At 43.0% G+C, this 26,176-nt stretch overlaps 3 protein-coding genes across 12 annotated transcripts in view; all 3 read right to left on the bottom strand.

Moving 5' to 3' along the window:
- Positions 1-350: 350 nt before the first annotated feature.
- On the bottom strand, positions 351-12,430 carry LOC108700643 (glutamate-rich protein 3). 2 transcript variants are annotated; one of them, XM_041574953.1, is made up of 10 exons: positions 11,168-12,430; positions 8,394-9,134; positions 7,740-7,923; positions 7,273-7,373; positions 6,669-6,947; positions 6,077-6,418; positions 5,317-5,436; positions 4,109-4,293; positions 2,728-2,951; positions 351-2,557 (listed from the first exon to the last, which is right to left on the bottom strand). In XM_041574953.1, exons 2-10 carry the CDS (start codon positions 8,521-8,523, stop codon positions 1,990-1,992), a joined length of 2,133 nt encoding a protein of 710 aa, XP_041430887.1. In that variant the 5' UTR covers positions 8,524-9,134; positions 11,168-12,430; the 3' UTR covers positions 351-1,989. The 2 variants fall into 2 exon arrangements, with proteins under 2 accessions (XP_041430887.1, XP_041430888.1); XM_041574954.1 differs by lacking the exon at positions 11,168-12,430 and having other exon boundaries at positions 8,394-9,187.
- Positions 12,431-12,677: 247 nt separating this feature from the next.
- Positions 12,678-15,278, bottom strand: LOC108700504 (beta-1,3-galactosyltransferase 9). The gene is made up of 2 exons (XM_018233706.2): positions 15,273-15,278; positions 12,678-14,312 (listed from the first exon to the last, which is right to left on the bottom strand). Exons 1-2 carry the CDS (start codon positions 15,276-15,278, stop codon positions 13,200-13,202), a joined length of 1,119 nt encoding a protein of 372 aa, XP_018089195.1. The 3' UTR covers positions 12,678-13,199.
- A 1,156-nt stretch (positions 15,279-16,434) lies between these two features.
- The window catches only part of vav2.S (vav guanine nucleotide exchange factor 2 S homeolog), a 108,413-nt gene continuing 98,671 nt past the window's right edge, over positions 16,435-26,176 (bottom strand). For 3 of the 9 annotated variants that reach the window (XM_018231851.2, XM_018231845.2, XM_018231848.2), the window contains 21 exons: positions 24,568-24,667; positions 24,356-24,451; positions 23,882-23,950; positions 23,602-23,688; positions 23,331-23,416; positions 23,115-23,247; positions 22,922-22,936; positions 22,546-22,655; positions 22,122-22,223; positions 21,169-21,257; positions 21,032-21,051; positions 20,884-20,905; positions 19,787-19,914; positions 18,993-19,064; positions 18,865-18,899; positions 18,637-18,753; positions 18,430-18,517; positions 18,197-18,320; positions 17,762-17,848; positions 16,946-17,100; positions 16,435-16,752 (listed from right to left, as the gene is read on the bottom strand). In XM_018231851.2, the coding sequence (XP_018087340.1) occupies positions 16,705-16,752; positions 16,946-17,100; positions 17,762-17,848; positions 18,197-18,320; positions 18,430-18,517; positions 18,637-18,753; positions 18,865-18,899; positions 18,993-19,064; positions 19,787-19,914; positions 20,884-20,905; positions 21,032-21,051; positions 21,169-21,257; positions 22,122-22,223; positions 22,546-22,655; positions 22,922-22,936; positions 23,115-23,247; positions 23,331-23,416; positions 23,602-23,688; positions 23,882-23,950; positions 24,356-24,451; positions 24,568-24,667 (1,783 nt within the window). In that variant the 3' untranslated portion in view covers positions 16,435-16,704. 9 annotated transcript variants of the gene reach the window in all.

Here is a 26,176-nt window from a genome sequence, read left to right as displayed (position 1 = left end):
AAGAGCCTCCGGCTGGTTGCCACATAGGGGGCTACTAAATAACCAATCACAGTCCTGTTTTGGTGCCCAAGAACATTCTTTATGCTTGTGTTGCTCCCCAAGTTCTTTTACATCTGAATGTTGCTCACAGGTTCAAAAGGTTTGGGACCCCTGTTCTTAGGTCATCAGCCAGGCCCGGACTGGCAATCTGTGGGTTCTGGCAAATGCCAGAGGGGCTGCTGTATGGTTCAATAGAAAGTTACCATATAGTGGGCTGGTAGGGGGATGTTTGGGCTGGTAGAGGGCTGTTTGGGCCTCTGTGTACTTAGAATGGCAGGGCCTATTTTGACTCCCAGTCCAGGCCTGTCATCAGCTCACAGATGTTGTTTCATATATAACCCATAAATTAGAATGTAAGCCATTGTGAGCAGGACCCTACTGCTTTATTTATAACCTTAAATAAATGAATGTGTGGGAAGAATGAATCTTTATCATGAAGACTGCCACACAGAGGATATTTTAGCAATGGCAAGAATCTGGTTTTATTCATTCCCAATACAGCCCATGGATCTCTTCCAGAGCATTGCCAGCCAGCCTTTCCCAGAGCTTCACTGCGGAGCCTTGAAGTCTTCACTGTAAGTCTCCTTTTATCAGAAATACACCAGACATTAATTAATGCCATTGCCAATTAATGGGGTTAAACTAGGCAGAGTGAAGGTGGTTGAAAAATCTATACACCGTTACCATGGGTATCGGTATTTAGCACTTATGTTACACGGATACAGGAGTGGAACTGGGGAGAGGGATTAAACTTGCGCTGTTCAGATACCCAAAGTGTAAGCCATAAGGTGGCCATATACAGGCTAATAAAAGCCTATACATTTCCACTTCAGACCAAGTCAACAGCTTACTGGACCATCTGCAACAGTACATTGATGCACAATCTCTTTAATGGTTCTGACTTCCTAACTGGTGAAAGCGTTGGCCAGCTCCAAAATCGGAACCAACACAGTACCACCAGGAAGTCCCTTAATAAATAAAAGCTGTCTCTTCTGTGGCCGTAGAATATGCAGAGTAGAAAATGCTGAAGAAGAATATTTGCACTATCCTGGAACCAATCAAACATACATGGAATGTTTAAAGCTAATGACCCCCCCCCCCAGGCTCACTTCTTTTTCTCTTCCTATCATACACTTTCTTTCCTTCCTTTCTTCTAGCCCCTAAATGCAAAAAAAAAAGTGAGACTGTAATGGAAGTTGGGTGACCGAGGAAGAACTTCTTTTTGCTGCAGAAAAGGCCTGTAACCTATATTGTTCCTGTCATTTGGGTTCATTAATGCTGGATGCTCTGGTTGCTTACTGATTGCTAGCTCTTTGTATTCTAAATTTGCTTTTTAAGCAGTCTGAACAGATATATGTATAAGTAATGAGTGCTTAGTGCTACACTATTAGGCCTAATTGCCCAATGCCACCACCAATGTGCTACTCCATAGTATTTTTACTAGCTGGCAGATGCTTTACAGAAAGGGATATATATTATGCCAGTGCAGAAAAAGAAGCTTGCATGTAGAGTATGAGGGTAATAGGGTATTGTTAGCACAGACCATTCCTTCCTATATTTATACATATGGGTAGGAAGGTGCCACGTGTCTAAAGGAAACTATATGGCAGTTCTCACCTATGTGTATAAATACAAAAAACTATGGCAGCATAGGTATTCCCTTGTACTAACCACAATTCAGCAGGAACACCCCCTAAATTTTCTCATAGCCTGTACAGAGAGATACTATAAAATTATGGCAGCATAGGTATTCCCCTGTACTAAGCACAATTCAGTAGGAACAGCCCCCTATATTTGCCCATAGCCTGTACAGATAGATGCCATAAAACACTGGCAGCATAGGTATTCCCCTGTACTAAGCACAATTCAGCAGGAACAGTCCCCGAAGTTTGCTCATAGCCTGTACAGAGAGATACCATAAAATTATATCGGTATAAGTATTACCCTGTATTAAGCATCTACATTTTGTCGCTCAATGATGGCTTTTCTGATCCTGTCCAAGGCTTCCTCACCAATAGGATTTTCATCTAAACTGATATTCTGAAGGGCACAGGCCCTGCTCCAGTTTATACTCAGAGCAAGTGCTTCTCCCCCTTTATCTCCAATACCGTTGCCATCCAGATCTATAGTAATCAGGCTGGTGTTGACTCTGATGGCTTCAGCTAGAAGTTGGGCCCCTTTGTCCCCAAGGTCGTTCTCATCCAATAAGATGTTGTTAATGTTCGTATTGGTCCTCAGTGCATCACATACTTCCTCCCAGTCCTTCCAGCCATCAGTGGCACAGTGGGCTAAGCCCAGGCTTTTAAGTGGAGGGTCCAGTCTTAAAAAGGCTGCAACAGTTCCCAGTCCGTCAGCAGTGATGTGGTTCCCTCCTATGTCCAGTTCAGTAAGGTTGTTGTATTCGGCTGGAAATAGCTCTGCTGTTTCTCCTTGCAGGCCGCAGTAGGGACCATACAGAGCCGAGAGCCCCTCCATCAGTGTCCTGATTCCTTCATCTCCTAAATGGTTCCCATATAACCTGCAGAACAGAATAATAGACCAACTTTGTCTCATTTTCAAGGTATTTATCATTCTCTGTATATTGTATTTCTACATGTGCATGGGAGCTGCCATGTTGTTTCCCCTGTACACCACATAGTGGGAGGGTATAGCAGAGGAATATACTGTATATACTAGGGGGCTACTTACAGGAGACTTTTGACAGTAGGTTTTGCCTTCAAAACATGGACAATATCTTCTGCTCCCCTCGGGCCCAGATCATTTAGATTCAGGTTTATGGTTTGCACATCAGACTCGCTCTTTATTAAAGCTCCTGCCAGAGACTGGAGCAAATGGTCCGTCATCCCTGTGTTTCTGAGCACAAGCTGCTCCACCTCATCACAATGCTCAAGCACAGCAATCAGATCCGTAATCTGGGGATATAACCAAGAGTAGGCTTTAGTGCAGCTACTCCCGTGGGGTGCGATTGATCTAAGCAACAAGAGCAGCAATCTGGTACAGTAGGTTGACTCTCAGTGTACATTTTCACATGGGAATGTAACTAGGTTCTTCTGTACCCTAGCAACCAGGCAGTGGTGTGAATGAGGGACTGGAAGATGAATGGGATAGGGATTGAATAGAAGGATAAATGATTAAAACCAGCAATCGTTTTTTTGGCTTCCTGGGTCAGTAAGAGACATAAGAGAAAGGCAAATAATTCAGAAACTATAAGAAATGAATAATGAAGACCAATTGCAAGGTTGCTAGGAACAGTGCATTCTATAACAGACTAAAAGTTAGCCTAAAGCTGAACCACCCCTTTAACTGGAGAAGTGCAGAAGATACTGCTAGGCCAATCAAGAGTCACAAAGGGCATGCTATCACCAGGTATGGTCAATCACTATAGATATTGCAGAGTATTGTTCACCTTCAATTTAATGTTTAGTATGATGCAGAGGGTTACATTGCAGTTGGTGTTAATTTTTTATTATTTCAGTTTTTTCATTTATTTAGCTTTTATTCAGCAGCTCTCCAGTTCACCATTTCAGCAATCTGGTTGCTAGGGTTTAAATTACCCTAGCAACCATGCATTGATTTGAATAAGAGACTGGAAAATGAATAGGTAAGGCCTGAATAGAGAGTAATAAAAAGAATCAATAACAATAAATGTGTAGCCTTACAGACCATTCATTTTCTGGATGGGGTCAGTGACCCCATTTGAAAGCTGGAAAGAGTCAGAAGAAGACAAATAATTCAAAAACTATAAAAAATAAATAATGAATACCAATTGAAAATTAGCTTAGAATTGGCCATTCCGTATCATACTACAAGTTAAATTAAAGGTGAACAACCCCTTTAATGTGTTTTTTTTATCTGGGGGCATGTTTACAACAGGTTAGCACCTGGATGGGGCAGTCCTTTTGCAAGAGTTTCTAAAATGAGGTGCATGATATGGCAGCTCCCACCTCAAGTCAGAAAGCAGATGATTATAGAGGTCAAATGGCTCGTGCGCACCATGACTGTTACTGATAGCTGCTCTCTATGCATCTTGGTATTTACTGGTAAGGGTTGCTGAGACTTTCTATTGCACCTGATTGACAAGAGCATTTCTGTCTTCATCTTCTGGTGCTTCTGAGATTTGAGAAGCAGTATCAGTCGCCGGCAATTCGAACAATCTTTCCCCCTCCTGAGATTCTCGTGGGGCGTCGGAATGAGCAGCCTCTGGTAAGGATTTAGTAACCTCTTGGCTTTCACACGTCCCTTCTGCTTTAAGTTCTCAATAAAAGACATTAATAAAAGACACTACAGTCGAACCCCCATTTTAAGTTTTTCAGGGGACCAGAAAAAAATAGTGTAAATTCCAGGAAAATGTAAAATCAGGGAAATGCATTATGCATAATATATAGGAGGGAGCACAAAACAACAATGCAAAATGAGGGAAAACTTAAAATCAGGGGATGTAAAACGGGTTCTACTGTATAATAATGTAATGACATTTGGGGGGCTGCCTTTTGCGGTTGCTGTTAAGGGGGTAGTTTGCCTTTGAATTAACTTTTACTATATTATAGTATATTGCAAGCCTAGCAACTTTGCAATTGATCATTAGTATTTATTTTGTATATTATTTAAATTATTCGCCTTCCTGTTTTACATATTTACAGCTTCCAAATGGTCGTCGCTGACCCCAGCAGCACAATTACTCTGTGAGCTACCATTTTATTATTATGATCTCTCGTTCAAGCAACTGTCTGGCTGTTAAGGTAAAGAAACCCGTAGCAGCCTGATAGCTGCTGAACATAAAGGCTTAATAAAAAATGACTAAAAACGAATTGCAAATTGTCTCAGAATATCACTGTATATGTCATACTAAAATGTAATTTAAATGTGAACAACCCCGTTAAGTGCTGTGTTACTGTATGTCCCACAGAGGGTCAGGTCTACATTTTGAAAGCTTGCTGTTTCTGTTTATTTGTATTGCTCCCACTCTAGCTGTAGGTATTTCCAGGCAGCATTAGCCTATTCCAAAGGCTAACTGAAAACTGGGACACTGCCCTTGATGCTGAGTGAGTAGCTGCTGTAAAGCAAGGAAGTACTGCTGTTTACCAGAAAGGAAACAATCCCATTAAGTAACAGGGACTGGATTCCTCCATGCAAGCAGAAAAGGAACTGTACCTTTTCCAGTAATGTAATCCACCACCCTCTGAATTCATTAATATAAATAATAAAGTAAAAACTTTATGATGCCTGAATCCCTCTAAATATTTTTCCTGAACAAGGTTTCTTCAGTGTCAGACTTACCGGCAAGGCTGCGACTTTCACTGCTGTCGCTGGAGTCACTCAGCTCCACCTCTGAGCATATCCCTTCCTCCTCGGCAAATGCCGCTGCCAGTTTTCCATGAATATCCTGCTCCAATATTACTGCAAAGGTAAATTTGTGTTTCTAGTTATACATACATGGCCCCAAGGCTCCCTGCCAAAGCATATAGTTTAGGGCCCCTCTGCGGATGGCAGGTTAGGTCAATTGCTTGGGTGTTTACAATGCATAAATCACCAGGAAACACAGTAGTGTATGGGGTTAACCCTGCATCATAGTAGCCAATCATTGATACGCAGGAGCATTATAACTGGGGAGCTTCCTTTTTTAGGTGTCGAGCTGAGATTGGATTGGGCACCTGAAGACCCACGTGGATACCTGTGACCTACAGAACAATACACCTGGACTAAAGTAAAATGGAAAAAGATTCAGCAACACTGGATGTAATCTAGGTATTTGCTTAACTCATTTTATAAACAAATGTTTATCTGAGCATAAAGTCTATCCGTCTAAAGGTGCAGCTGCTAAATGTAAAAAAAAACCCCGCAATTTCTATTTGGCATGTATACAGGTGCCTCACTGGCAGGACACATATGCCTGCCACCTATAACTACAGTATATTCAGTTAAATGAACATTTTAGCTTATAGTTAATGCTATGGAATGGTTAGAAGAAACGTGTACTCTACAGTACAGTAACTAAACCCCTTTTGATACCATACATCTCTTTTGGGCTTTAACTCACCTTCCAGAACCTGCCTATCCTCCGTACTTAGTGGGATGTTGTCTGCTTTCGGACTCCTTACCACTGTTGAACGTATGTGTCCACAATATGTTTGCTGCATAATTAATTCTCCACAAGCCACAGTTTTGGCTTCCATGCGTTCCTCGTGAAGCTTCGGGGGTACATGGGGTTCATTACTAAGGGGCTTTAACACGTCACATAGGGTTGTTCCGCTGGCAGTAGGTTCATGTACAGCCTTTTGCTTGGGCACTCTAGGCACCGTGACTCCATTATCCCCCTTATCTTTGCTATTTTCCACAAGTTGGCACTGCAGGGGAGTTGTCTTGATACTCTTTCGGTGTTCTGAAATTCAACCAATACAACATCAGGATATAATGAGCCTAATGACTGGTTGCATTTTACCTAAAACTTGCAATCTACAGCTATGATGCAATGTCACGCTGGCATGATTTTCGAATTCATTTTTGTGTCGGCAACATAGAGGAGGCAGGAATCTGAAAACGATTGTTTCGGTGGTACACCGCCCTGCATGTGTTGCATGCTGTCTTTCTGCAATGCCTATATGATTTCAATAGTCAAAATCACACCTCACCTTTCCTCTGCGCCCGGAGTGATTTTACTTTCCTGGATTCCTGATTCCTCTCCTGTAGAACGTTCTCCTGCTCAGAATCCGACTCTTGCTTTGGGGGCCTTTTCTTTTTCAGCCGTCTCCTTTGATTGGGAGCTGGAACTTTGCTGTCCTCAACATTACTGGGTCGTGAACTGGGGGCGACTGGGCAATATTTGCCATTCATTCTATTCATCTTGCATACTTTTAACTGTTGGTGTCCTTCAAGCGTCTCCTCCACGTTACTCGCAGATTCACTGTAAACTAATGAAAGGATAATTATTCACCACAAGTAGTCTTCGTGATCTCAGATTATCTAGAATTCCTCAATGGGAACATGAAATAAGCTCTCAAAAATGCCCTGAGTGGGTCATGATGCCCCTAGCGACATGGGGTTGGGTGGCATCTTTGAAACAGACTTCTCTATTAAGTAGGGTTGCCACCTTTCTGGAAAGAAATACCGGCCTTCCTATATATTTATCTTTTTTACCTATTGATAACATTGGGATCAACCATCATTTTTACCGGCCAGGTGGCAACCGTACTATTAAGGAGTAACATAGCTTTGAGATTTTAGAAAGCCAAATACCATTGTCCTCAGTATTGCCAGAGTCTTTACAAGAACCACCGGTTGAGTTGTCCTTTACTTCTTTCGGGTGCAATGCTTTGAGATTATGGGACTCGACACACCTGGAATGTAAAGAACATGCCGTTACAAAAACTGGAATATCTTTAGTGTAATTCAGATATTTCAATATGGTGGCCTCCACTGAATACATTTAGGTGTTTATTTATTAAAGTCCAAATGAAAAAAACTCGAATATTTTTAGTTTTTTTCACTAAAAAGCACAAAGGCTAAAAATACTCCATCTCCAACCTGTCAAGGTCCTGTAGAAGCCATTTTTTTTTTCGATTTTTTTTTAATGATAAATAAGGTAAAATTGTGGATGGGAGTTTGGTTGGGCTTTTTTTTTGTAACTGGAAAAACAAGTCCATTATAAGCCGTAATCATTATATGGAGTTTATTTTCCCTTTAAAATTGAAAGTTGGTAATACCTGTAACAGGGTTTTTCTCCACTGATCTGGGTGACTTGGAAGCAACCCCTTTGGCCTTGCCGGAATCCAACATGGTACCTGTACTCACAACATGAGCTTATCCGAGTTGCTATTAGGCCATTAATATACAGGCTGGCGCTGAACGGGAAGCCGTAGTGGCGCCTCGATATGAACTCAAAGTTCTCTTTCATGTGGGAAAAATAATATAAACAATATTTAGGCTATATTCAGTGCCATCAGTGATACATTTTTCAACTTGACAAGCTTGTGTTTACTATGAGTTACTATGTTACTTGTGGTCATTAAGAAGTAATAAGACAAGGCCACATAACTGATGTTAAGTGAGGTCAGCTCAAAAGCTTGTACTGAAGGAAATAGGCAGAACCGGTGAAATATAATGTGTGCCCTGTGGGCTAATGTTTCATCTGCTAGAATGGACAAGGCTATCGCCTTACTGAAGACAATAGTGCCAGCATCTACACAACTGAACCTTACATAGCAAGCACGTTCTTCAGAGCATGCTGGGGTATCGAGGCAAGGCCACATTAGTAAAGGAATGAATGACAGCTAGCTATTGTCTCTCTGCCCAAGTAAGCTTGACCTCTTGGCTCAATGCTTTCCAAGAAAAGACAGCTTGACAAGGCCGTGAGTTACCTCCTGGTGTCAGGTATCCCTTGTACACACAGATGTTCTCCCCGCCGCACACTTGCTGGAACATGGTCAGCTCATCTTTTGGGTTGATGATCTCGTTGACCATAGACAAGCCAGCTCCCAAGTACTGCATGGTTATGGAGACGTTGGACCTCTTACAGGCTAGCTTCTGCTCGCCCTTCTCTTCCTTGTTACATGAACATGGCTCCTAAGGAGCAGACACAACAGCCAGTAAGAGTCAGTGTGTGAGCAATGGAACTACTGCAGGTTGAGGTCCCTATTATAGCTTGGGGGCTTTCGATAAAGAGGTACCCATATAACTGCATATAATGTTTGTGTTTGGAGGAATAAATATGCTGCTTGCCATGGCTTCTCCTGGTATGCTTGCAAGAGCAAATGGGTGCCATTAGTACTCTCATAACTCTAATGGGCACAATATGGTGGCACCTACCCATATAAAGATAAGAAACGGTCTCTGATTCTGTTGGAGCTGGGTCCACTAACCTGATGCTCTGGAACGGAGATGGTACCCGTTCTTGACACAGACTTCGACGCTAAATCTCCTCTTGAAAGCGGAATGATAGAGGAATTCTGGGGTCTATTGGGCAGGTATGGTGAGGAATAGTCGATCCTGAAATTTCCCGTGTCCATAACCATAGAGGTGCACTTGAGATACACGCTGGGCAGACAGGGCATGATTCTCTTCGTCTCATCGCTCCGCACACAACCTAACCACGTACCTGTCTGAAAGGGAACAGAGCACAGACTATTGCAGATGAGCTTTTCTAGCGAATACAATGTTGGGTTTGTTATTTCCGTCAAATAAGATTCATAAACTGGTATGTGATATATATATATATATATATATATATATATATATATATATAATATATAAGTATGGGGTCCCATCCGCATATTCCCTGTGGAAACGAGTTGCTGCAGGTGGGAAGCCGGTCCTTACCAGACCTTTACCTCTTCCTCGCCCCTCTGGGTCTTATGGGGACCAGAAAGTAGTAGATTGAGTTGCAGATGCAGGTTAGATTGCCTTTACCCAAGTATCACCCAGGTAGGCAGGTGCTTGTGCAGTAGAGTCAAAGAAGCTAAAGTACTGAGAGTAGAAGAAACATGGGTAATCAGAGGAAAGATGGCGGCCCTCTTCAGGAAAGATCCCTTATCCGGCACGGTAGAGGTGAGATTTCGTAAGACACGTCTATTCAATAATGTTGTGAATGTCTTTGTTCTAATTAACTGTGAATACTTGGCAGGCTCTGGAGTTTGGGCAACCTGAGCCTTGGGAGGATACAGAACACAACCTGCTGGTGAAGGGCCCTAATGTGGCCCTTTACATTATACATGAAGGCACAGGTTAACCCTGACATGCTGGTACTTGCTTTGCAGGAACAGAACGAAATACCAGAAGTTTCTAAACTTTGTATTGAGTGTTTTATGTGACCTTCAGTTATGAGGAATCTAAAAGACGGAATAGGGGTCCCAAAAATCTGGGCCCCTAGGGAAATTAGTTGAGAGGGAATTTCACTGTTGAGGCTTCTCTCACTCCCATGTACCCAATCCATGCAGCAAGACAGAAAATAATACAAACTGCAACCCAAACTTTGGGTCTTGCAAAATCTTCCAACATATTATCAGGGTAAAAGAATTATGGGAATTGTAGTCCAGCAACTCGCAGGACCCAAGGTTAAGGGCTCTATGAGAACATATTCCTGTCAAAGGTGGGCAAGAACTGTCCAGTGGCTGATGAGTTTAAAGTGATTGAGAATGCTGTTTCCATTACAATTTCTGGTTCACGACATCAGATTTAATGGCTTGCCATGAAAATGCATGGCAGCTCCCAGTAACAAGGATAAAGAAAAATATGCAGGTCCTTAAGGTGCCATGGGCCTACCCTAATGCCATATTCTGTGGGGGATCCCTGCAGTCTTTATACCGGGGAACCCCTGCAGTCTTTATACAGATAAAGGGATAAAAACAATTCTGCTGCCAATCCTCACAACCCGATTCATTCCTTTACATACTCTCCCACCCCAGTCTACTTTCCAGGTTTGTCCCCCCCCCCCCCCCCCCGGTTTCTTTAATCTTTATATCCACCCACTTAGTTCCAAACCCCCTTCCGTATCCCACTGCTCCATGCACCACAAATCTCCTGTGGCCATCCTCTCATAATAAACTATTCACCCCAACCTTTCTACTCCCATATCTTTCCATCGAGTGCCCCCATCTAAATATTATTTCTCATTCACTTAACCCCATGGCCCTTCCTTCCTAAATCTAAATCCAGCCCCCCTCCATCTCTTCTGCTTTCTATATATCACCCCCATTTCCAATGCTTGCTTTCTTGTCCCTTTCTCCTAAACCCCTCAACTCTGAATTCTCTTCCCCTACCAGCTTCATCCTCCGTCTCTCACCCCAACTTATATTTCTTATGACTCTCTTCTCCCCACCTTCCACAATTCACTTCATTTCCTACCTCCTCCTCCTCTTGTGATGCTATCAACCCAATTATTCGTTATGCCTCTATTATCTTTCTCCCAAATCCTTCCATGCTTATCCATCTTTTTCTAGATCCCTCCCCAAAATTCTGCAGATGGTTAGTCCCTTTCCGTACACCCTCCTCTAATAACGCATTTATATTTCTCCATTTTCCAGTCCTTCCTTCTTATGCCCCTTTATTCTCACTTTTTCTTGCCCCTTCCTCCCCAACAAGCATCATACAAAGACATGAACACCCCAAATCAAGGAGAGTACTCCCCCTTACTTACGCTGCCCATGCTCCTCTTGGCAAGAATGAGGTTCCTTCTCATGGCTGTACCTGTGGGGCTTCTCACTCCTGACTGCCACTGCTGGTGCCTCTCACACCTGAGCCGACTTGAGAAGGATGACGTTGCTAAGAGCCCAAGGTGCACAGGTGTCACCAGGGCTCATTCTTTGCTTCAGTTCTCTTGCATTGTTGCTGGATGTGCTCCACTTCCCTCAAGTCTCTCTCATGTCCCATAGAGAACCAGGTGCCTGTCTAATGTGCGTGGAACTATAGGCTTGGGGGTCTCTATTTGGATCCACATGTCCAACTTCAGCTGCTTTGCGGTTCTGTATGTCAATAATTTATGTCAGTTCTGTATCGGGTGAAATCAAATCCCTGGAATCTTCCAAATCTGTGCCAAAATTTAACTGGCATGTAATATTGTTTCTAATGAGAAATATAAACACCAATATCGCCATGTAGTAAATGGCGGGATGTGCAGAGGCTTTTGATTTGAATGGTAGGGAACTTAATATACAACATTGAGATTAATAACACTGGATCTTTGTTCAAATAATAAAAGAGTAGCTTTCCCCACTCTGGGGGCAACATTGAAGGTTGGGCAAATACTTGGGGGGGGGATTAAACCAGGTGCCTACTCCCAATTCTACCTGTGCACCCCAACATCAGCATAGACAAAGGTAGTCTAATTGGTCAGTACTGGCTTTGATCTTATCAGAAGTTTCCAAACTGAACAAATCACTTGATCTTAATTAAAATGTTTTCTGCTATAATTACATGTATTACAACAACACTGGCTGCTCAGAGCATCTCTATGTAGGTTCAGGTTTGTGTAGCCTTCACAGGGCCCGTATAATTTATCCCCATTGTAGATTTTGTCAACTCATTTGCCTCTCGTTCATTTAAATAGGGCCTGAGGTGCCGCTGTCACATCAATTGCTCGCTGCTAGGAGATGCCATAGTTTTGTCGGTTTGTATGTGTGAACGGCTGCCTCAGGCTTCATGAATAATGGCTGCTGCCTAATGCGGCAATGAGCATATCTACGCAAGTCACAAATGTTTTTTGGAAGATTACAGTGCTTAGGGAAACGTTTTGTGGTTTACTCAGGGGATTGAGCTATTTACTGCATTTTTTTAACATCTAAACTCATCTGTGTATGTATTCTCGCCATTGTTTCTTTGAGCCGAGATTGTGCTCCTGGAATCATTAAAGGGGAATTTGTTGTTTGTAGCTTATCGTGTGCCCAGAACATTCCTTCTCTGTATATTTGTATTTATAACATATGGGAGGAGGTGCCATATTTTTTCCTTAGATAGTACAGTATGAGGGTATAGCTTATTATGTGCCCAGAACATTCCTTCTCTGTTTATTTGTATTTATACATATGGGAGGAGGGAGGTGCTATATTGATTCCCTTAGATGGTACAGTATGAGGGTATAGCTTATTGTGTGCCCAGAACATTCCTTCTCTGTATATTTGTATTTATACATATTGGAGGGAGGTGCCATATTGATTCCCTTAGACAGTACAATATGAGGGTATAGCTTATTGTGTGCCCAGAGTATTCCTTCTCTGTATATTGGTATTTTAATGGTGACATTAAACCAACATTTCAAAAAGTTTTCCCCCTTGTTTGAACAGAGATGTGTATTGGAGAACACAAGCAAATAAAACCAATATATATTTTATTAGTCAAATAACCTTGTGCATCAGAAGATGAGATTTACTGTCCCAAAATATGAAAAGCACTTCTTTAGATTCACGCCACACAAAATATAATGTAGGAACGGGAAACTCCGCTTCTGATATGTCTACCAACAGGCCAGCTTTTCTTGGGCAGTAGGGCAAATCAACAGGTCATTTACTTATAAACACTCATGTTCCTTGGACCCACCAGTTTGGATCTTCATTTCTGAGATGTCTGGGTTGCAAATCAGTCAGCAATGGTGTTGCAAAGTCTATTTCTTCCTTCATTGGCTCCTTGTGGCCTTTCCGGACGCTCTATTGTGTATTGTTTCCGAAGTGAGCATCTTAAACATTTAGCGCCCCTTGCTTTATTTTACCTATATTAAAGTACTTTAATTCACCCAAATACATCTTGACTTTGCAGGACACCAGGCCGTAATATGTTTCAAGGACGGAACACTCCTTGCTGTTGGTCATGTCCTTCCAGAGAAAAGAGAGTTCCTCTTCTCCCACTGAAGAAGAAGAGAAGATGAACCTGTAACAACATCGGTTATACATGATGTGTTTGGGGCCGGAGAAGCGGGAGCTGTGAACGGGAACAGCCCCTGCTTTCCGAGCACAGATCCCGAGGAAGACATCTGCCGGCAGTAGCGGAGTGATGTCTTTGGAGACCAGATAAAGATTCCTTGCTACATTCTGAGAAATAACCAAGGCGGTCCCACTGCAGTAATCAGGGTAGAAGGCATCTGGATAGGAAGATATGGGGACAAAATCAAGACTCTTTGATTCTCTTTCTGGAACACCCTGATGGATGACTCTTCCAATGTATACGTCTTCTGAATGTGTCTCTGAGGTCAGCAGGTAACTCAGATAATCAACCAGGCTTTCCATGTTCACAAACGCCTCTTGGTCGACTTTTAGTACAAATTTTGCTTTGGGACAGAAGGTGACAATCCACTCCATGGACATGATGACTTTCAGCGTTCTGTTTTCATAGGTATCCAAGAAGCGTGCTTCCACTATATCCTTATGGACCTGTGATTCATTGAGGAGCTCTAATTGAGTTTCTTCTGAGAGTGACCTTCCCAAAGCAAACAAATGTACCACCACAAGGTCTTTGTAATTGGTCATGTTACCCCAAGTGTATTGGATTGTCTCCCGCCTTGTCTTGTTTTCTGGACTGCTAAAAACAACCATCAGCAGAAAGACGTCCCGACCAGAACAAAGGCCTTCCTCCCTAATTACATAGTTCTCAGAGATATTGTTCTTCAGAAGTTGCATGTTCAGGTTCCTTGCTTGCTCCCTGATCTCAAGGAACTTTCCGTCTGTGTAAGACACGGGCACAGACTGCATCAAGTATTCCTCCATAAAGTCTGCTCCGAAGAGCAAAGCGTGGAACAGCACAATGTTGAACAGGATGAAGCACCATTGGTGGGTGCGGAGCCTGCAAGATGCCACCTAGAACACAACAAAATGAGGGCATTATCATGGCATATGGAACCAAGGAATATAGACGGACAAATGAAGTTGAGCATATTAACTTCTCAGATGCACATTCTTCTAGGCAAACTTAGGGCACCTTAAATGAGTGGACCTGTGGTGTTAGACTGTTGGGGTGATATATCAGAAAGGAGGGCTTTTATAAACCCTGAAATATGAAGTGCAAGGACTTATCTCCTTATATTTTATGGATAGATTCAATGTTCTGCTAGCTGAAGTAAGCTATATGGCTGCTTTGTGTCATATATTTTAGGAATTATGAAAGTGAGATCTACTTTTAGTGTTGTCCCATTATGATCTACATCCATAATAGCATTGTTAGCATTCTGTTCCATGGAAAATATGACTTAAATATTATATTGATTTATGAGAGAGAATTTATTTAATTTATTTAGGTAACCTTAATAGAATAAATATCTGAATGAAAAGAATGAAACAGGAGGGTGATTTAGACAAGCTGTTTGTTGACAGTGTCTTGATCACCAGCTAAAGGTCTACTGGTAGATCCTGATCTACCTTTTGGGCACCCCTGATCTAACCCATAGCCGAGGTCCAGCAGATTCAGTTGAAGCACAGCAGTCTACTGCATTATATACCCTTTTTCCTTCCCTTCATGGGTTAGGGCAATGCCACATAAGTGTATTTCCTTTGCCCTCGTGTAATTCCCAGTTGACAGCTGGATGGCTCTCAATTGCCCCTCCATTACACAGCAATTGCCTGGACTCTCCTGGTGCACTCATGGGTTGGTTTTGTGTGGCCCTTTTCTCTTTAGCTGGTTGCTGTTGAGCACATAGGGTGCCACGCAGGTTGGGATGACTCCTGGGCAGTGTCTGTTTACTGGCTGCTGCCATGTTCTTCTTGCATCTCATATACAGTAAATAATTGATTAGGAGACAATAAAATAAAGGTATTGCTTACCTGCATGGTACCGAGGCTTCACATCCACGTTCCTCTTGCACCTATATTGACTTTAATATAATAAACCCCAGAGAAGATTTATAAGCCCCTTAGCTTTACTTTATTGCTGGGAACCTTCCGGATTAAGTTACTTTCTCATCCACCTGATCCCGCTTTCCACTCCACCTGAGCACAAGGCATAGGAAACAGGACACCCGGTGGGATCAGGTGGCAGCGACGTTTGTTTGTGTGCTCCATACGGAACAGGCTCTTCCCAGAGATGCCTTTATTCCTCCCCTGCCACAGTGAACCATTTCGATAAATGTCAGTATTATGGTGGTATTTTTACCTTGTTTGTATTCAATAATTCCCTCTGAGTTCAGCGGGAACAGTGCAGCCTATGGGCTGTATAGACTGCTGTGTAGGATTTCATAATTGTTCTATAATCTCACAGTTGAAATCATGGATATCCTTAAAAATACAGTAGGGGGTACATAATCCCTTATAATACACAAGTGATACACAGAGTTCCCTGTATAACTCAGCCTGCAGCCTTGTGCCTTTATATGGTCACAGAACCCTCAGTGACTTCTACTATCCTTATCATTTACATTAGGGGTACATTATCCTTTATAAAATACACATTTCATTGAATTACCTGACTGTTTATTAGGACATATTATACGATATTCATGGTTGTTGTGTATTATATGCATATACTGTAATACATAAAAGCCATTAATATCCTGTAAATGATATCCTTATAAAGGTGATGTCATGGGTTATAAGCAGTGGTTAGTTGTGTAAACCAGTGTTTTATAATGAATAATTTATCTGCTGTTGTAAAATATGAGGATATTAGAAGTCACCTCGGAGTTCCATGACGTGTATAAAACTCATGGAACTCCTCTGCGACTTAAAATATCCTTATATTTTACATTATTCGTTATATAATATCCTGCTGTGTGTGGCTGGCAACACCGACACATATTAAGTGTGATGAAATCAGCAAGTTAGGAGATTTGTTGGCTTCCAGGATTTTGTATTAAAAACCTAAACAAATAGTAGAACCCCCATCAGACCCCCCCCCCCCAGATGCCCGCTATCAGTAAGGATCCTAATATTTTGGCCAAGCCAGACAGGGAATTTTGGGTGCTTCCAAGAAAACATGATACAAACGAAGCCAGATCTGGAATGACTTTTAATTCCGTTAAATGATGCGCCAGCAATATTCCACCAATCAGTTCCTCTCTCATACGCCTGCCATAGAACAGCATTATAAATCTTATATACAAGTAGTACGGGCGAAAAGGAGCCAAAGTCAGTGGCCAGGCTTGGCCTGTGGAATGCAAGAGGAAGTCACTTCAGGGAAGTCACTTCAGGGAGTGTCTGTTGTGCAAATGTCTCTTTAAAGGAGGGAAACAGGTAGGAGCTTTGTCCAGAATGGGAGCGGTCATTGAACCCCTTCCTCTTCCACGTATGTCGAGGGAAACCACCCAATCTGAAAGAAGGAAACCATTGTAGATATTAGTCAATCGTTTTATGGCTTATTGAGGAGCAAAGTGCAAGATTTGGAAGCAAGTTGCCTCAAACACAATGTAGTGTTTGTTCCCAGAATTCCAGCATTAATGCAACAACTGCAACTTGGCTTTGATGCACCAACGATGAGCCTTTTGATTGGCCGGCACACTCACCCTGCCATTTGTCTCTCCTTTCCACCATCCCTGGTCCCCTCCAATCCGGCTGTAGATCTTGACGACGTCCCCTTCCCGAAGGGAAAGCTCGCGCATGTCTCTAGCGGCAAAGTTGTACCTGGCAATGGCCGTTCCTATCGGTCGTGGCGTGAACACTGCAGGAGTGACAGTAAATGATTGTCAGCACTAGGGAAGCCTTAAAATGCAATCGCTTGTACCCTGCTAGTGACACCTGTGGGCACAGATAAGGCAGACAGTAACGTCACAGTAACAGTGCAGGAGCGGAGTAGACAGCATGGTGGGCACATGCTGATTATTATAGAAAAATGGACTGTGTGTCTTATATAAATGGAGCTGTCTACTCTGTTCCCCTTCTACTGCTGAGGCTCATGGGAGGATTTAATGGACAGTTTGAGGCTGTGTTTGCACTGATTTAAGGGGAAATCTTATGTATCCGTAGATAAATTGCAGCTCCCATAATGATGGGGACTGCAAACGAAAGGTTCACAAACCAACCCCTAGGCCCAGGAATAATGAGTATAAAAGAAGCAGGACAAAGAAAAGGATGGAAGACATGAAAGGAAATGTGGTTACAAGACCTCATTCTGATTTCTTGCTCTGTGAGAGTCTAAATGAGGCAGGGACTGCTTTATACAACCCCCAAGCAGTAGCACAGAGGGTCATGGCCCAACCGCTGCACCGGCAAAGCCGTGATCCAATCGGCATGCTTCATGCAGTGCCAAGACACGACCACAAGGTGTCACTGTGTTCCATAAGTACAGAAAGGCAGAAAACAACATAAAAGGGCGCCAGTACCTGACCAGAAGGGAGTGGACGGGTTCTGGCAAGGGAAGTTGAGGCCCTGAGGACTGAGAAAAGAAAAGTTGTAGGAAGCGCAGGAGGCTGCAAAGAGGTCAGAGAAAAAACAAAAAGGTAGAAGAACGGCAAGAAGTAAAGAACATTTCCAAGCAAATGCAGCAAAACCCAAAATGATAAAGTTATGTATTCAACTTATACTGGGAAGTGGACCTCTTAACCAGTGCCGTGAGGGGGCCTCAGCGCAAATAAATGGCTACAATTGCAAATAAAATGGGGGAAGCAACTGGACAAAATGTAAATAAATCTGGTTAAAGGAATTTCAATGTGAAAGCACTGACAACCCTCCTCCCAACCCTCAGGTCTCCAACCAAAGGTGGGCATGGTGTCTCTGAGTTACCAATTTATCAGCATATTGGATGAGTGCCCTCTTACCTGGACCCCGGGGTGAACTGCTGCAGCTGCGACCCGTTCTGGACTTGTATGGGTACTTCAATGTGGTGTCCAGCTGCTTAAAGCTTTCCTTCAGAGAGTGCATCTGATAGTATTCTACCAGCTCCTACGCGGAAAATGCCAGGACATCAGTGCCACCACCAAGAACAGCCTGTCTAAGGCAGATATAGTACCCTTTTATTTACCCCTTTCCCCCAAGCAGGGGCTTCACGTACCAATAAGCTTTCAAACTTCTTGGCTTCTGTGATGTGGATCCAGTTGTTCTTTTCTACAACCTTTATGTGTTTGACTTCGTCATTAAATCTGCAGAGGGAGAAACTCGTTAGAGAGACATTTTCAGTGGGTGAAGAGTCGGTAGCGGAAGGCATGACTGAGGCAGAAAGAGGTTCCTAACTGTCACTCATTATGCCTGGGGTACATACTTAATGCTGATGGCAAAGCGTTCGGCCTCTGCTGGCCTCTCTCGGATTAGGTACGTCCCGCTGACATGGCCTTTGAGCAAGTTGTCCGCTTGGGGTCTCTCCACATTACCAGCAAACCTATAGGCAGCAGATGGAGAGCGTAAGCATGCAAGTTCAAGACTGTGTGTATTCTGGGCCCAGATCCCTGCGGGTAACCCATCTGTACATCAGAACCAAGGTGATACCTACCACGGGTATTTACTGTAATCACTGCGGATCACAAGCTGGAGGAGATAAAAGGGAAATAAAGTGTGTTATATAGTATGTGGATCAAAGCAAATGAACAACACTGAGGCCATGATATTTATGCAACTCACTGGTTCCACAGGACATGGCTCCACCAAGGAACTGAGGAAATAACCGGACTTCTTAGTGAGCAGCAACCGCCCCTGTAGAGTGACAAGAACAGCAGCCATGTTAGCTTTACAGTGCAAGCAGTATAGGGCCTAGAATCATTAGACTCATACACTCTACCACTAAGAATGAATGGAATGAGCCTCAAAATCTTAATCCCAACATAAAAATCAGAGCACTTAGCCTTGACTCATCTCTCACCGCTGAGAAATTGTACATATGCCTTGGATCATCACCACACCACCACTGAGAATGAACCCATTGAGCCTTCACTCACAACATATCAATGAGAATTAGCTGAGCTTTGAATCTTCACTCAACTACTTACATACTAAACTGAGACTCACCACCCACCATGAGTTAGCAGTGAGCTCTGAATCTTTACCACACCATTATGAATAAGCACATGAGCCTTGGCTCACCACCCACAAATGAGAATTAGCACATCAAGCCACAAACTCTTGATCCTACCACCGGGAATTAGCACTTTCAGTTTTATATCTTAACCCCACAAGAAATAGCCTACTGAGAATAGGCCAATGGACCTTGGTTTTCACCCAACTACTGAAAATCTGAGCACTACACCCTGACTCAACCCCCAATATTGCACATTAGCACACTAAGCCTCACACTTTTCATTGTACCACCGAGAATGTGTAATTGAGTCTTGGATCGTCATCCTACCACCAAGATGTGGCAAACTGAGCCTTGACTCACCTCTCATCCCCGAGAATTAGTGCACTGAGCCTTAACTCACCTCCCACCACTGAGAATTTGGGTCACCCCGCAGCAACTCGATCACGTCATCTTTCTGAAAGGTTAATACAGGTTTCCCTGGAGGTGCTGGGTTTCCAAAGTAGTTCTGTACCGCAACCATTTTAGGCCCTGAAAAGAGGACACGGCGGTTAGTAACGCAATGACGTAGAGCACAATCATGCAAAACCTTGGGAGCTGCACCCATTCTGTAACACACAGCATGCAACAAGCCTCAGCCTCTATACCATTCTAGTTAGGAGGAGGCTACAACTGAACATGGACAGATTTGTATCAGTGGAAAATAAGTCTGGCTTAATCAGCTGAACTCCAACTTAACACTTCACTTGATTGGTTTATAATCAGTATTCAGCACTTTCATTGGTTATGTTGTCTGGTAGGAAAATACATTCAGATGCTAATAGCAATACTGGTGTTAAATAAAAAGGAGACTGTGTATTGAGTCAATTAGAACATATGATATGGATCAGTTTTTTAAGCCAAACTTATTTTGATGACACGTTAAGGATCTTTGAAGAACCATGCGCGTGAGGGTCTCCATACCTTGGTAACATTTGAGATTAATCAAATTACATGTGCTGTTTTTCAGAAAGCTGGAGAACTCATTTTTCACTGCAATTCTCATTTTCTGCTGTGTCCTACATGGTAGAGTCCTGCCCCCTGACCGGGAAGGGAGCAGTCGAAATTAAAATTGGTACCCGCCCTTTGCTGAAAAACTACTGCATGCATTGTCACATTTCCTATATACCAATGTGGGGGAGTCAGATGGGGAGGAAAGACCTAGCCATGGAATGGACCCAATTCTAATAACAGAAACACTCCGTCTTGACTGGGCTCATGAAATTGTAGAGTAGAATGGATGGCACCACCTGTTCATATAGGTTTATGGTTATGTGTAAATGTCATTGTGTCTGTCCCTTTCTGTTCGCTGGTTCTGACTCATGTAGCAGGAGTCAGTTCTCCTCCAGGTTTGTGAGTCTTGTTGGAAACAAGCAAGTGACACTATGACAAGACGTTTTTGTGTACAACACACCCTAATCCTAGTGAGGAGCTGCCATAGAGGTGGTTTTCAGAACTTACCTGATACTGTGATAAGGGCATCCTGAAAAAAAGCAAAGGCAGACTTAAGAAATCTAAGAGAAAAAGATATATATAGAAATAGAGAGAGGGAGAAAGAGAGAGGGAGAGAGAGAGATGCAACTACATGGCAAAGGAAAGGATATCTTACCACGTCATCCGTAGACCCACCTGAAACAAACAAAAAAGATATATATTTACAGAAGGATGGCCCCTCTCCCGGCAATGCATGACCAGGTACAAGTTGTGTGTATGCCAGTTATGCTGCTGGGATTATGTAGAATTTACCGATTTTGCAGGCGTGAATGGTTTCCAGGCACTCCTTGTGGACCCCAACGCCGCACAGAGAACAAAAATATCCCTGGTAAAAAGTGCCCCTATGGGGGAGAAGAGAAAATTATATGTGGGCTCAAGAAGTAGATGCATCTGCAAAGGGTTTTGTGAGTGTTCTGCAGTCTATTATTTCCATACGCAGTCTTGGCAAATAACCTTTCCCGACTATATATTAGCCATGTCAATCACTGTTAATGTCCCTTTAAGAGCAAACTGTATTTTACCTTTATAAAGAAAATTGATCCAACAGAAACATTTCCACCTCCCCACACCCCCTGTGCTTATTTTATTACTCTGATTCGATCACCAGCGCTGACTGGAAGTGATATTTAATTGCACGCTCATTACTGTGGATGATTATAGCGGGGTCTTCTCTGCGAATGGAGAGGGACCGCGTGTCGAATGAATTACTGGGTCACATAGAGTTCAACTAGATAACTGCCAGTCGGGCATCCTGGGCATCCGTTTAATTAGCTTTATATGTAAATTACCTTCGGGGGAACCACGCCAAACCATACAGTTGGGTTGCTGCCGCTGGCACTTATAAAGGTGGATTAAGCAATGAAACATATCCACTGTTTATTAGATATCCTGCTTACAATGCTGCAGCATTTACAGTTTGAAAGCAACTATTTGATTGGTTGCTATTGGTTTCTAGACCTCCTACAAACTTTGCAGCACAGATTTGTTAGAAAGGCAGTTACTGAACGGTGACAGAATCAATCATTTGGAGGCGAAATAGGCATGGGATGTCAAAAACAGTGTGTCCACAGGGGGCACCTTAAGTATGAGAATCTGGAAACTCTTTTGACCGAGTTCTAGAGATTGTGACAGTTAAGCTGAATGGGAGGAAAATTACTTATCAAGGACTTTTGCCACTACTATGGAGACAAATAATAGCCACTCACCTCAGGAACATCTTGCAGGCTTTGCAGTTGGTGGTTTTGTCGAATGTAAACATCTGGAAGTTGTGGTGGTTGGCAGTGGCTTTTTCGGGCTTTATGTTTGACCTGATAAAAATAGGAGTTCTCTGAACTTACTGCTTAATCACCAGGCAATATTAGCTAGTGTCTAGATGAGCCCGTCTAGATGGGCAGAGGAACCTGCTGGTTAGGGGTGGCTCATGTGCAGTACCCAAATAAGTTGTTAGCTTTTATTGATCTAGAAATGACTGATAGCCATTGAGTAGTGGACTAAAAGATGACATGCGACTGCTTGTAAGTAGATGGTGTACTCAATGTGATTACTTGCTATGGGTTAGTTGACTGAAAGGAAACATGATTGGCTTCCATTTTGCCTTAGTTTTTAGCAGGAACACAGTTTGTCTCTTACATTGCCATTTCAAACTGCTCCATCCACTTCCTCTTCATATCTTCTGTCTTGCAAAAAAACTGGAAGCCCTGCTTGCCTTGGAGATGGATAAGGAAGAACCCATAGGACCACTGAAAGAGACATGAGCAATATAGCTAGGGAGTAGCAGAGGAAGATGCAATGAATAAATTTGTCCAGAAATCGCCCACCCAGGCACCTTCACATCACCCAACAACTTCAGTAAGCCAGCCAGCAGAAAGCCACCAATATGACATCCATAGAAGCCCAACCATGAATATTTGAGCGAATACCATATGGGAAGGGAAGGAACATGCAACACATCCTTTCTAATGTCAAACAGAATGTTTGTTTAATAAGTTCTTTTCGGATTCCTTACCATTTTGCCATGGGACTAGGTCAGCATAAAGGAAGCAAAGTAGAAAGAGGGTGTTAAAATAAGGACACATACTATGCCTTATCTATGCATATAAGCTAAACAGTGAGATCGTTCCCATTGGACCACTACACTGACAAACCACACCCATCGCATACATATAGGCTACAATCAGGATCGCACTTCAGGAACCTACCTTTTTTATGTCTTTGTTGTTCATGGGGTCGTCGTTCATCTTGTGACACAGCAGCTCGATGATTTCCTTCAGTTCGTAGTTGTAGCCTCTCCTTTTGCAGACAATCACTACTTTGTCAAACAGGAAGAGATACCTAAGCGGACAAGACAAAAGAGTCATTAAGTCACCTGCACAATTTAACCCATCAGAAACAACATTACTGGAAGCGCTACTCACCTATCCTGTTTGGCCTGGTTAACCATGGAACGAACTTTTAACTCCCCGTCTATCTTTGGTCGCCCGAATTCTTCCAGGTTGACTTGCTGATAGGAGTAGAAAAAGAGTGGGTATGGATAGGGCAATTGACAGTGTTTTTTTAATCCTGCGCTATTCTTTACAGATTTGGCAGCCCCTGCGGCAATGCTTAAACATTACATAGCTCCAAAATGACCTCTTCTAAGAGGGTTGACATCTCTTATTATATTGTTTCTCTCCTTCAGGAACTCACCAAGTTTTCTATGGAATTCTGGAACTCGCTAATCTTCTTTAACGTTTCCTTATCCCGTTTCACTTCATTGATGTACATTGCAAGGTCCTGCAAAAGTGAATGGGTTTTGTGAATATCCAATCAAATAATAGGATTCCCAGCCAAGATGAGAATCTCTTGAGAAGTGTTTCGGCCAAAACAGAAAACCAAGCATGCTGATGGCCAAATCTAGCTCAAGGATGGGGGTCGATAATTCTCACATTGGCAGATGAGCACAATTTAAATTCAAGGAGAAACCTACCTGCATGGCATCCAGAGCTTCCTTAAGCGTATGTCTCTCTGGGCTGTCTGCTGTGTGGCTGAGAAGTTCCTACAATAAGAAACTACCAATCAACCCTTATAAAGCAGAACTCCGACTGTGAGCCAGGCCAGGTCCCCAACATCAGTGCCCAACCTCAGTAATGATTTTGTTGTTAAATGAAAACAACTCCCAGCAACAATGCTCCAGCATCTAATGGGAACCTATCCAGAAGAGTAGGGGCAGTTATAGCAGCAAAGCTAGGGGCAACTTCATATTAATCCCCTTGTTTGGGAACGAGATGTTGGGCAGGCAGGGGTGCAACGTATTGATCAGTGGCTTTAAATGTATTCATGGAATTTCTAACTTTATACAAATTAACCTGAACTCTTCCTCAGATATTAATCCATAATTAACATGATGCGTTTGTACTTTAGCCCTGGTCAGAGTACCAGGCAGCATTAATATGTAACCTACTTTGAGTAGGAGATGGTACTTCAGAACTCTCTGCATGGGGATCACCAGCAAATCTTGCAGTTTGAACTTTCCCTCCTGAACCTTGAGAGAACATTCCTGCAGGGCGAGTGGGAAACAGATTTGGAGGCTTAGTGCAAACTCATTTCAAAAGCCTCTCCCAATCTAATATTCAGTTGGAGATACAAGACTTGCACCACAGAGATACTCCCTACCTCTAATTTAGTCCGCACATCTTCACGGGTTGCTATAAGCTGGTCCAGGGTCTTCTGGGAATACTCAATATGGCTGCAGTACTCCCCATAGATGAGCAGCCTGTGAATGGCAACAAAACACAAGTTGAAATTGGTTTTTCTTTCTCATTATGATTACTTGATATTAAGGTCCCTGGGAATCAGAGAGAGGACAGGCTAGTGCTAAGAGCTGTTCCAGAAAGTTACTGCAGATTTAAAGACAGGGTGTTCTGCCACTTGGTTTCATACAAGGATCCTGGAACGCTCTGCATAGACGAAGGCCAAACCTATTAAACTATTAACCATGATATAAAACCCCAACGGTTACAGAGTCACTAAAGTGTTCCCCATCCAAACCACAAGCCAATAAATCTGGGAAGAGGCCCAAACTGGAGAAGTGAAGCCGCCCTTTGTACACTAGGGAAAGCCAAGTTCCATGTCGCACACCATGGCGTCTATATACAAAGCGAGTACTCACAAACAAGTCAATAACGTCTGACCGTGGCTGCCATGTTTGCAATGAAACATTTCCACCCGCTTGGCAAATACACAATAACAAGTGCTCGTGCAATGGTTTCCAACCCATCGGCACCTCATCTGCACTCATGCAAAGGGGACAAACCATATCGCTGTTGCTGTACTACATTATTTGACCTTTCCAGTTGGCAGCGTATTGGCCCATGTACTGCAACTGCACACCTCTTCCAGCCAGACTTACTAGGACTACATTTTGATGATCATTGATCTGGGAGGTCATGCCATCAGATCTTCCTGATTTGGCCCTGTGTGCTGGTCAGGGCTGCCATCAGGAATCATGGGGCCCCTTACCACTTTGCAGGGCCCTAATTATTAAGCTATTGGTATCCAAGGTGAATGGCCCTGCCAACTAGTAGAAAGGGGCCCCCAAAAATGTCCTGCATATGTATGACCACTCTTCTGATCAACCCCAGCCACACCATTTTACACCACAAACCTGCCCATGACCTCGAATCCTAGCAAGCCCCAACCCTTCTGTGACAAGTCATCTTTTTACATCTCTAAAAAAACCCTCTGCCTTTTATTGTTGTGCCCCATAATAGGGACCCTAATTCAGTAGCACATAACTCCCTCCTTTCTCTGACCTTATTAAAGAACCAAAGAGGGAAGAGAAAATATATGTAGCACCCCCAGTTTACATTTATGAAGACACATCGTCCATGTAGGGCCCAAGTTTAAACCCTAGAAAAGCAAATTAAAGGAAAAGCAAATGCAATGTCCAAGGTTGAAATTCTAGTTCAAATAAAAGTGACTGTCCAGAAACCCTGTTTATTATAGACAAGGCACCTCCAGGGTTAACAAAGCAATATGCGTAATAAAGAAAAAGCACAGGGACTGCATAATATACAACCTTAATTAAAGCGGTGGAATCACAGGAGGTCTTTGGGTAATTGGCTGTCCATGGAAAGTAGTATCAAAACTGTCCACAAGGGGGCAATGTTGGTAAAGCCAAGCAAATACAATGGGCTAGATCAGCTGTATATCAGGCTGGTATCAACCAGTGAACCCTGGGCTCAGCAACAATTCAAGGGAACAACCAGTAACACGCACTGTT

Source organism: Xenopus laevis, chromosome 8S (genome assembly GCF_017654675.1).
Source record: "Xenopus laevis strain J_2021 chromosome 8S, Xenopus_laevis_v10.1, whole genome shotgun sequence".
NCBI lineage: Eukaryota > Metazoa > Chordata > Amphibia > Anura > Pipidae > Xenopus > Xenopus laevis.
The sequence above is the reverse complement of the archived record's forward strand: the minus strand, read 5'-3'. Positions and strand labels throughout refer to the sequence as shown.

Bases quoted from the DNA above. Each gene is read 5' to 3' on its own strand.
- LOC108700643 (XM_041574953.1), bottom strand. From the start codon at position 8,523: ATGCAGTACTTGGGAGCTGGCTTGTCTATGGTCAACGAGATCATCAAC. The intron at 6,948-7,272 runs GTATTTGGCTTT...TCCTTTCATTAG, and splicing joins TGGCAATACTGAGGACAATG to TTTACAGTGAATCTGCGAGT. The intron at 4,294-5,316 runs GTAAGTCTGACA...TCTTTTATTGAG, and splicing joins TGAAAGTCGCAGCCTTGCCG to AACTTAAAGCAGAAGGGACG.